This window comes from Olea europaea, chromosome 5 (genome assembly GCF_002742605.1).
Source record: "Olea europaea var. sylvestris chromosome 5, O_europaea_v1, whole genome shotgun sequence".
NCBI lineage: Eukaryota > Viridiplantae > Streptophyta > Magnoliopsida > Lamiales > Oleaceae > Olea > Olea europaea.
In genome coordinates, this window is record NC_036241.1 from 6,698,143 (window position 1) to 6,710,867 (window position 12,725).

At 34.4% G+C, this 12,725-nt stretch overlaps 1 protein-coding gene across 1 annotated transcript in view; it reads left to right on the forward strand.

The window, feature by feature from the left end:
• The window catches only part of LOC111394186 (polyadenylate-binding protein 2-like), a 5,988-nt gene extending 5,942 nt beyond the window's left edge, over positions 1 to 46 (forward strand). Inside the window, exon 7 of the mRNA XM_023019952.1 lies at positions 38 to 46. Coding sequence (XP_022875720.1) covers positions 38 to 46 — 9 coding nt within the window. The remainder of the gene's footprint in view (positions 1 to 37) is intronic.
• Positions 47 to 12,725: the final 12,679 nt, after the last annotated feature.

Below are 12,725 nucleotides of genomic sequence, written 5' to 3' on the forward strand. Positions count from 1 at the left end.
TTTCAGACTTTGTTGGTGTTTCTTTTGTATTGTGCAGGCTTTTTAGAATTCTGTAGAATTGTTGATTTGACATTTTTTTTTTTTAAATTTTAAAGATGATAGCTAGACGGTTTTTATGGTCAAAAGTAATATTGAATCTCTGACCTATGTTGAAAAGTTAAAAAGAAAAAAAAAGGAAAGGAAAAGAAAAGAAGAAAATAGAGAAGGAAAACGGAAGGAAACCTGCCAAGCAAATAGAAATGAGATGATTTAGGCGATTCGGTTAGTGTAAATTTTGCGTAATTCATTAGAAGGCCAGGGTGTTGGTCATACCTTACTTTATTGAGATCAAAACATAAACTTTAATTATAGTGAATATAATTGAATACTTTATTTCTGAAGATAACTTGAATGTGGACAAACAGAACAATGTGTCTAAAAAAAGAACATCCAAAATAATAAAATTTCATTAAACTAGCATATCATGAAGGTATGCGATACTCGTGTGGTGTTTGCACATAAAAGACCTTTGATAGCTCTTTAGTACATTGATACGCTATAATGAAGATTGTAACAAAAATTTTTCTTTGATGTGTTCTATAGTTAAACTAGGAATTTGATGTTTATAAACTTAGACTTTGTTGAACTTCTATTGTTGTTTGAATACAAAATTGCTGGCTTGATTGTTACAAAATAATTTAAGCTACCTTTCAATTTCATCAAGAATTAGCAGCCTAGTTATAAAATTTCCTAGCTATATTCCTTGATTAATGATTCATAACACGCTACAAACTCTGCTGTCACGATTGGGGAAGTAGGAAGACATAGCTTGGTATTTATCTTCTACTGTTTTTGCATCTAGCAAAATCATAATCAAAATAACCAATGATATTCAATTGGTTTGATTTCCTGTATATGAGCATGAAATCTTTTGTTCTCTGTAGATACCACATAACCTGTATGGCTGTTTTCTAATGATCCATACTAGGATTATTTAAATTTTTGTCTAGAATTTGAACAATAAATACTATATCGGACGTGTGCATACTTGAGAATATATTGAACTTTTTGAAGCATGGGAAATTTTTTGTATTTTCTTCAAGTCATTCTCATGGTATTGATTGCGATTGAACTTTTCTCATTTAACAACAGGGGTATATCTTGGTTTGCATTCCTGTATTTCAAATCTCTTAAATACCTTATCTATACGATCTTTCATTTCAAAATTATTTGATAAAAATCTCTTAATTTCGTGCAATAAACATAAAATGCCAGGAAAATAAACTTACTCCCACTTAACTTATATATTCACATTCATCAATTGCAATTATCTCACAATCAAACGAGATAATTATTTCATGAACTTTGTGATACCATGGATGGAAAGTTTGTTTAAGCACATATATAGATTTCTCTAATTTGTGAACCATCTTCTTTGGGTCTTCTCACACAATTTTTCAGTTCTTTTGAATAAAGCCCTTTGCAATAAGACGGCCTTATATTTTTTCACATTACCCTTCTAATCTCTCTTGGTTTTAAATATTCATTTGCAACCAATGAATTTTGTATCTTTAGGTAATGTGATAAGTTTCTGTACGTCATTACCTTTCATGAACTTTATTTCCACAATCATGATATCAATCCACTTTTGAGAGTTAGCCCTTCGCATTGTTTGATGAAAGTTGATTGGATCTTTTAATCTAAAACCATCTTCCTGTTATTATAGAAATACTGTAAAGTCTTCCGGAATTGCATTTCCCATTTCTCTAGTGGATCTCTTTAATGGCATTTGTTCTTGTGATTGTTAAGTTTGTTCTTCTGGAATAATCTCTTGATTGTGTATCGAGGGTTTTGGAATATTGTCTTGATACGAAATTGCTTTTTGAACAAGATCAGAAGCAAGAAATTATCCTTAATCTTGATAATTGTCAATTGCAATAGAATGAATATTTATATATTCTTCATCAAAGAAAAAATCTCTAATCTTATTTTCCTTGCAAACTCTACATCTCAAAGAATTGGTCATTTCCCATTTTAAGAATTGACCTTTTAGTGCGATCATAAAATTTATAACCAGTTGGATTCTCAGAGTGTACAATGAAATAACAATTGATAAATTCTGGAGTCCACTTTCTTTTCATTTGGCCTATAAGGCCTTGCCTCAACTGAACAATCCGGAATGTGCAAATACTTTAAACTAGGGATTTTGCCTATCCAAAGCTCATAAAGGGTTTCGACAATTGCTTAACTTAGAACTCTATTAAGAATATAAGCTTTAGTTTTTAACACTTCTCCCTAGAGAGATCTGGGTAAGGTAGGATGATTAATCATACTCCTTATCATGTTCTTAAGTATTATGTTTTGTTTTTCAGTAACACCATTCATGCCAGGAGAACATGTTATGGTGTCTGTGACATGATTCCACATTTATCTAGGAATTTAGCAAAAGGCCCTGGAAGTTTTTCTCTTGATCTGTTATATCTACCATAGTATTCACCATCAAGGTTAGATCTGATGTGTTATATTCTTTTGCTGAGTTCATTTTCAATGTTAGTCTTGTAAGCCTTGGACATGTCCTTCGATTGTGATTTCTCATAAATGAGATAAGACAACCATAGCAAGAAAAATCATCTATGAACATAGTAAATGATTGTTGACCATTCCAAGAAATTGAAGGGAATAGCCTATAGATATCCATATGTATTAGTTCTAATACGTCCAAAGTCCTGTTGGCATCTAATCTCCCTATGCTTGTTTGTTTCTCCTTAATGAAATTAACACAAACATCTAAGTCTGAAAAACCAAGGACATCAAGAGTCCCTTTTGACTCAAGTTTTTTTATTCTCTTTTGAGAAATGTGACCTAATCGCTTATATCATAATGAAGTAAAATTCTCAATGGTCAATTTATGTTTAATACCATGTGAATTCAAATGCAAGATTTCATTATAAGAGGTAATTGAATAAAGAAAATATAGATTATCATACAATGATAAAGAACCGGTACCCAAAAGATATGAATCAAGAAAAAACTAAACTAATTATTTACAAATGAACAACAATAACCAAATTTGTCCAGTACGAAAATAGAAACCAAATTTTGTCTAAAAGGTGATACTACAAAAGCTTCTTTCAAATTTAAAATAAAAATCAATTTTAATAATAATAATCTAAATATACCTATAGCCTCAAACTTCAATTGATTTGCCATCACTTAGATAGATGAATCTTTCAGCATCATTTAACTTTTGGCTGTTCAGGCAATCCTGCATATACACATTTATATGAGTAGTGACACTAGAATCAATCAACAAAGTATGTCCAAGTATTGGAACTAAATTAACCTCAGAACAAACCAAAATGAGAAATGTATCTTTTTTACACGCCAAGCATGGTATTTGGTACAATCGATTTTCAAGTGCCCCGAAATTTCGTAAAAGTAATAGCTAATTGATTCATTCTTCTCAGGCTTTCGGTGTTTCTTTTGAGTTGGATTGGACGCGAGTTCATTATTCTTTCATTTCTTGAATTTGTCCTTAGAGGTAGCTAAGTGAATAATTACTTATTCTTTCTTTTCTTGAACTTGTTCTTCTTCTTGCACACATTATGAGATGAGCTCTCAGGGTCTTTTTCTCCTTTTGACATTTATAATTGACTTTAAATTGATTGAATTGTGTAGGAAGCGAAATCAGAGCCAAATGCACTAGCAAATCATCGACAGCTCAAGCTTTAGTGCATTTAGTTTTGAAGCAATATGAGATATCTCTATGATGTACTCTTGAATGTTTTCTTTACCCTTATACTTTAGTGAAACTAAGTTTATCGGAAGCGTACTAGTTTTGGTCTTATCATTTTTCATAAAGTGTTTTTCAATTTCAATAAATTCATTGATAGTAGTTACCTTATAGGATGTAGCATCCCTTAATGATTTTGGAATTTAGCATTTCATGATCTTAAGACTCTTGCAGTTTGAAAGATTCCAACTATCAACATTCCATTTTAATCACCCGAACATTTATTTGTAAGTACAGCACGCTCAATCCTTAACGCAAGGTCTAAGTCCATGCAGCTAAGGACGAACTGAACATTCTCCTTCTAGTCTTTAAAGTTGATTCCATTAAGCGCAGGAATTGAGTTGATATTAGTAGATATTGAGGAAGCAAAAGAATTAACTAAATAGAGAACAAAATCAAAGATATATGTTCACATAAGAATCTTTATTAAACAATCAATTTACTCAAATAATGGTATGTCCCATTGCAAGAGATCGAGTACAACCTTGATATTTAGTCTTTGGATAGAAATACCAACTTTTAAGTGGTACTTTTGGCATGGTAATCAAATATTGACGATAAACTGTATCAAACAATAAATCTATCTTTGAACTGGTTTATTATTCACACAAAGAACTTTTTAATTGTCATTTATTTGTTACCATAGGTTTGCACATAATTCGCAAACATTTACCTTCATTTGAACCGGTGAATATCCGCATGAATTACATACACACAACCATCTTGATGTCCCAAATAAACTAGTTTAGACAAAAGAGGTTACTTTGATAACTTGTTGCTTTAACTAGTCAATTTAGAATGTGAGAAAATGTGAAATTTAATTCTTAAACTTTTATTTTTATTTTTCTTTGTTTTAACAAAGAATAATTTTTTTTTAAAAACTAGAGAGAAATGAGGACGTTACAGAGCTGGACTAGCATTAGCTTGGCGCTACGCCACTCTTGTTTACGTATAGCAACACCCCAGTAGTGCTTGACATTGCTGTGGCTTGAATCGGCAAAATGAAGTGCATAGCACCCAAATGCGGGACAGCAGTACTACTATTACTATGAAAAATATCCAAAAAATTCAAAATTTTAAAATTTATGATTTGAAATTCACATCCCAAAATTTTAAAAATTCAAAATATGAATTTCCAACCTTAAATATTTTTCCTTTAATATCAATAGTTTAACGTATATTGGCTCTGATATCACTTATTAAAATTTTATAATCAACCAAACTTTATGAAACTTCACATATTTTCTAGACTCCATATCAAATCACCAAGACAATTAATAAATGCGGAACATACCTTGATGACTTTGAATCTTGAAGATCAACTTGAAATCTCTTTCAATCTTGACTTCTTGCTCTTTAATCTTGATTGCTTAGTTCCTTTTTCTCGATTTGTGGTTATTTGTCTTGATTGTATATTTTGGATCTTTCTCTTTAATATGTTCTCTAGTACTCTTGTGTTGAAGAATATATATATATATATAGGCCCGTACATTATTTAGATGCCTAAAGTCCAATAATTTTAATTATTTATTAGATCAATTTAAACAGTTTTAACTATAGGGAACATTTCATGACTATTACACTATAACTATCACATTTCAAAACTAATAAACTTGTCAAATTATTTCGAAATTCAAGTGTTAATTTCAATTAATAATATATAATATATAATTAATTATCCCCAATACATCCCGCCCACCAAACCAAATTAATAATATTTCAATTAATAACATCTCCCAACCATAAGGACCCTCCATCCTCACCCTACCTTGCCCATCCTGCTCACCCTACTTTTAAAATTTATTTAGAAATTGAAAATCCTTTCTGGAGATTATTCCTGACCTAGCCTCAAGAAAATTTTTAGAATTTTTTTTCTAGAGATTCCACCCAACTCCATGGAACTATCCCTACCCTATCGCCACTCTACAGAAATTTTTCAAAAATTTAAAATGTTTTTCTAGAGATTATACCCTCTCCACAGAGTGTATTTTCTATGATCAAATTTATTGTTTGTGACAATGCATGTGTTACATATAACTAACGATGAACAAATTTGTCTTCAATGTGATCGTCTATGACTATCTAATTTGTAATTGTATGTAACTAAGTTATTAACCTGGTGTTATTTGTTACTAACTGGGACAAAATTCATATTCAGAGTGATTGTTTGTGACCAGATCAATTTTAATTGTGACAGTATATGACCAAGTCACAACAGGTCACAATTAACACAGATTTGATCACAATCAATCACAATAAATATATACTTGGTCATATAGGTTCACCACGAATAAATCTGCACACAGCGTAAACTAGCACCACTAGTCATCACCACCGCTACCATTTTCAACTCAAATTCATGACCACAAATACTGTCTTTACTGACCTGTGTTATCTGTGACTAAATTTGTTATCAGTGTGACTATTACATCAATCTAATTGTAAATGTATGTAATCAAGTCACATATAGTGATAGTTAACATAGATCTGGTCACATAAATTTACAATGAAGAAACAATAGTGACAATATTATAGCTGTCGACCATAGATTAGATTGTATGCCACGAGGGTTTTGACAACTAAAACACTCATTAGGATCACCATGCTTGTTGGGTAGGTGCCAAATATCACTGAAAACTCTACGGTCCCCTCCGGTATAAAAGTCGCCTTTCCGAATCCTTGCGGAGAGAGAGCCATGGTTTTCAATTTTTTGGAGAGATTTTCATCCCACAAATGCCTTCCAAGTTAGAACATTTGTGTACTACCATCATTGACTAGCATTCTTTTGACGTTGAAATTTGCTATGTCATCCACAACTACCAAAGCATCATCATGGGACTTGCTACATCGATCAAATCTTTCACAATGAAGGTAATGTTATGATTGAATCTTGCCTTCTTCTAAATGGAGTAGACCACAACAAAATGGCATAACTTATCCTAGATAAATTTGAATCTCCACAATCCATGGCTCACTTACTAAGGGATCTTGGCCCACTCTTTGAATTGGTTCAAATTACGGCTCCCCTTACACTTTTATAGAAACTAGGGCTGCCTGCCTCTTCTAATTCACCACCGGTGTATCTTCTGGGCTACTATCCTTCTGATATCACATTTATTACTTCAACCCTAGATGGAGGACGATCACCAACTTTTTCCTTGCCTTGATCATTTTTCATGTACTTAATTAGAAATTCCATCATCAGAAGATGCTCTATCTCCTCTTTTAGGTGGATACAATTTTCAATGAGCCCATGCTCTCTGTGAAAATGATAATACTTTCTTTTGTCATTCTTGCTAGTAGATGCAGCCATTGGCTTTGTTAGTAGAGCTTTTTCATGTCTCGAATCTCCATCAATACCTTAACATGTGGAGTCTTCAAAGGAGTAAAGGCCTTAACTTCTTCTCAACTTTGTCCGATTGATTGATCCTACGCATACCCTCTATTTATGTGCTCATTTTTCAATTCGTTTTTGTCGGAGATTCTTCTCTCATCACTTGACATTTGCTTGAAAGTTTCTGGCTCTCATCCTTCTTGAAGATTTTTTGTGACTTCCTTCATTTCTCAACATCTATATATTTGTCTCCATTTTTCAACAACTCATGCATTGAATTCTTCTAGGTTTCTTTGAAAACAAAATCTTAAATGCTTAATTTTTGGTACCATACATTAATGTGGTTACCACAGCTAATGTTTGAAGGCATTTTATGCTAAATGTAGCCCTACTGAATTTGGCCAAATACTGTTGTAAGAGCTCATCTTTTTCCTAGATTACTTGCATCAATTTAATGACTATTTACATCTTTTTCTTGTTACTCAAGAAATACATCACAAAGCTCCTAGAAAGCTCATAAAAGTTCTGATAGAATGAAGTGCTAGAGTAGCTACCCAGTCTCTAGCCTCTCTCTCTAACATCGACGGAAAAGACAAGGACATCATTGTATCTGGGACAGCATACAATCTCATCAAAGCGAAGAAATTTTGTAGATAATCAAATGGATCCATGACTCTATTATATGTCTCTATCATCGGCTGTTTGAAGCTTTTTGATAGAGAAAATGCTGTGATCTTTGGCCAAAAGGGGTCTTCTTCTTAAACGATTTGCCTTCTTTTTCCTTGACAATACATGGTTTATCTTCTAGGCCATCATTTTCTCCATCTTGCATTCCAACTCTACCATAGGAGATGGAACTTCTAGATATGTGACTTCATGAGACCTTAGGTTTTCTAGAGTTGCCTGAGTAATTGAGGACAACTGTTTGTGTTGGAACTTCTAGTGGGCTAAGGGAAGAATCGATTGTTCTATGTGTCTATCTTTACAAAAGAGTCTTCACAGGGGCCAACCTAGTCTTCAAAATGCTAAACCGACTTCCTGTTACATATTGAGGTTGAGGTTGATGCGGTGGGTTTTGTCTTGAGCAACAAACTCCGACTCCACTGTATTTCCTATAAGTGCGTGTTACTCCTAATTTTCCTTTTCAACATAACTTTTGTGTTTATAAAATTCCCACAGACAACGCCAATGGAATAATAAAAAATATATTTGGACTTCCTTAGTGGAGAAAAGCGCCTTCTATAGCTTCAATGAATAATGAAACACCTACAAGAAGAGGCTCGAATTATCATTCTTATTGTGCTTTCAACATAAGAATTAGTGATGGGGTATTGATGAAAAATGACTTAAAGAAAGTGAGAGAAGGTATAAAAATTATTGTGAAAAAGAAGATCCTCATACCCAACATTCCTTTAGAGTATTTATAAATACTTGGTACCATGTAATCACTAAGCTATTATTGCCCACGTGTCCAGCACAACATGTCCATTTACTTGATAGTTTTTACCTACATACTGAGTGGTCAAATTCTATCCACTAGTTAGTTAATGGAATTATCAATAACTATCAGGCAGTTGGGAGTCATGGTGGTCAGCCTAGCACAACAATAGTCAGTCTAGCATAACGACAGTCAATGCTAGAGGCAGTCAAGTTAGCATAGCAATCCGGTAGTCTGGCTAGCATAGCAATAGTCAAGCTAGCATAGTGGTAGTTGAGAAATTGTCCATGGTTGGCCATTTTGGTCCACTATTTATATCACATCATCAAGATCAAAATATAAAACTTATTCATGATCAAATGAATCTGGATTCAACAAAATGCTTGAATCTCTACCAATAGCCTGTATATTAACGAATATTTGTAAGTTTTTAGGGATTATATATCCATTAATTTTTGTATCAACTACTACTTTGCGAGGAATTAAAAGTAGTCTAGTACGATGAAACCTAAATGTTTCTTTGATCACTGATTGCAGACATGGAAACATTGATATATCTGATTCTTTAACTTCCAGAAAAGTGCTTTAATTTTTCCATTGAAATAATGTTTTGTTCTTGAGCGAAGAACAAGTGAAAGATCCAGAATAGCGTTGCTTAGTTGTAATTGTAGCTGAAGTGGTAATCCATTGGAGGAAAGAGCATTTCAGGACTTATATAAACCCTATAAACCTCATATTCTAAAGAAACTATCCTATTAATCACGAGTTCCAACAATGATGACACTAAAAGAAAAATGGACGTCTTCGAAGAAGAGATGATTTGAACTATTGTTACCTAGCATAGACCGCATCATTAGCATAATCGAGGCGGTATTATAAATGCAAGATTGGAGAGGTAGATGGAAGCAATGTCTGTAAGCATAAGGAGCATGGTGCCGCATAGTGTTGTCATACAGTAACTTTTAATGCAAATGCATGGGCAGGGATGCTATCAAATTTGCCAAAAATGCCTTAGTAAGAAGCTGCCTAAACATAGGAGGAAGAAGTAAACAGTTGAAGGGCTCATTCCCAAAGTCAAAGTGTTTGCATAGGCAAATGAGACAAACAAGTCCTACTGAAGGAGAAGTAGGCGTGGATGTATCCACCAATTACACATCCAATCGACCTGCAAGTGAGATTTCCTTAAGGGAGTATAATTTCCTTCTCGAGTATGAGCAAGAACAAAAATCCTAAAGGTTCACAAGTGTATTTGATTCGATTGGTCCATCAAGTCCTATAAATAGGCCCCAACAATGACCTTGTACATCAACATAGCATGAGGATGTACAGGACCATGGGCTACAACAAAGTCCATTTGTCTAGAATAGGGCAAGAGAAGGGCTGCAGAGGCCTTAAAGAATCAAGTAATATCTTATCAATCGCACAGATACAAAGTTGAGGAAGAGGACTCAGATAGGCCTTATATGTCCTATGAATTGGATGATGATAGCATTAGCAATTAAAGAATGTCAAATGCTTATCCATTTTGTACTTCTAAAGATTTCAAGTACGAAGGAAAATGTGATCAAGCAAAATACTTTAACAATTACAATATTCATATGAGCTTGAAGGGAGCCTCTCCATCATTAAAATGCTGAGCTTTCCACCTTATGATGCGAACCCCGTAGCAACGTTGACTATGAAATCCACAACGAGATTGATGAACCCAAGAAAGCCAAATTAATCCAAGAGTTTAGGATTAACCCAAAAGAAAGTCGAACCAAAAAATCCAACAAGAACGACGCTTGTAAGATCCCTTGATCACGCAATCCAAGAATTGAATCCGGTTGTTTGAACGCCACAACACTTGATAAGTTCGAAGTTGTTCAATGAAGAACAATGAAGAGAAGACAATACGCCTTACTTTAATTCAATATCAATAATGTCAAAAGTTTTTAACAATTGAATGGAAACTCCTATTTATACTAAACCTAAAAATTAGGCAAAAATCGTGCAAAAGTCGATCATAACCCCCAAAATATGGAAAAGAATCAAAAAGTAACAAAATATGGAAAATTGCCAAAATTAGGAAATTCGCCAAAAAAAAGTGAACCATGCGGCCGCATTGTGTATTTTCATGCGGTCGCATGGTTCAACCAAAAATCTATCTTGAGTTTTGGTATGCCTCCATGCGGTCGCATGGTGTTTTAGCTGTGCGGTAGCACAGGCTTGTTTTCAGCCTCCAGTTTCGTCACTTGCTAATAAATTGATCCAAGTTGATTCGGCCCTCGACCCGAGCATGAAAGTTACTCCATTTTGAGTTCCGAACATGGTTCCATCAATGGTTTCTTGAACGAGCAATCCCATTGCTTGTTTCACTTGCTTTGCCCTTGATCGCGTCATTGGTCCGCCATCGACTATTAACGGATCTCGTCTCGCACTTGCCTTTGTCGAGCTCGACTCCTGGATCATATCATCCCTTCCCTCTTCAAAAGGATTCGTCCTTGAATCCGAACCTACATCAAATAGAGAGAGATCAGATACATTAAAAGTAGTCGAAACATTATACTCACCTGGAAGGTCCAACTTGTATGCATTGTCGTTTATCTTTTCAATCACTTGAAATGGACTATCGCCCCTCGATTGCAACTTGGACTTCCTTTGCTCCGGAAATCGCTCCTTCCCAAAGTGCACCCAAACCCAATCTCCAGGCTCGAATTTCACGCGCTTCCTACCTTTGTTTGCCTGCGACGCAACCAATTTACTTTTATTTTCAATTTGCGCTTTTACCTTTTCATGGAGTGACTTAACCAATTCCGCCTTCTTTTTGTCATCTAAACTACCACATTCATTCACAGGTAAAGGAAATAAATCCAAAGGAGTTAGTGGATTAAAACCATACATAATTTCAAATGGAGAATATGACGTAGTAGAGTGAACAGCTAGATTGTATGCAAACTCAACAAATGGTAGACACTCCTCCCAACTCTTCAAATTTTTATTGATTAGTGTGCGTAACAATTGAGTCATAGTCCTATTCACTACCTCGGTTTGCCCATCCATTTGTGGGTGACAAGTTGTGGAAAATAGTAACTTAATGCCTAACTTGCCCCACAAAACTCTCCAAAAGTGACTCAAAAATTTAACATCCCGATCCGACATTATGCTTCTAGGAATCCCATGTAAATGCACAATCTCTTTAAAAAATAAGTCAGCAATGTTCATGGCATCGTCAGTTTTGTGACATGGTATAAAATGTGTCATTTTGCTAAACCTATCTACAACCACAAAAATAGAATCCCGACCTCTCTTAGTCCGAGGTAAATCCAACCCAAGGCTCACTAGGTATAGGCAGAGGTGTGTACAAACCTTGAGGTAAAACCTTAGATTTAGCCTTTTTACAACCTATGCATCGACTACAAATTCGCTCAACATCACTTTTCATCTTAGGCCAATAAAAATGCTCCTTCAATACATCCAAAGTCTTTTGAACGCCAAAGTGTCCCATCAATCCACCACTATGTGCCTCCCTTACTAACAACTCCCGAATAGAACAATTAGGAACACATAACCTATTTTTCCGAAATAAATATCCCTCATGCCTAAAAAACCTATCAACCGCCCCTTTTATGCATGACAAATAAATATCTGAAAATTCAACATCTTTTTCATACAATTCCTTAATATGTTCAAACTCAAGTAGCTTAGAATTAAGAGTAGTTAGCAATATGTACCTTCGCGACAATGCATCCGCCACCACATTTTTCTTACCTTGTTTATACCGAATGATATATGGAAAGGCCTCAATGAATTCCATCAATCGTGCATGCCTCTTGTTCAATTTACCTTGTCCCCGTAAGTGCTTTAGTGATTCATGATCGGTGTGTATTACGAACTCCTTCGGCTATAGATAATGTTGCCAAATCTCCAAAGCTCGAACAAGTGCATAAAGTTTTTTTTGTCATATGTAGGATAATTTAAAGCAGCTCCACTCAATTTCTCACTAAAGTATGCAATAGGCCTCCGATCCTGCATTAAAACTGTTCCAATCCCTATTCCTAATGCATCACACTCAATCTCGACTGTTTTATCAAAGTTAGGTAATGCCAAAATAGGTGCTTCACACAATCTACCTTTAATAGTATTAAATGCAAGTTCCTATTCATCACCACAATGAAAACCTACACTCTTTTTAACTACTT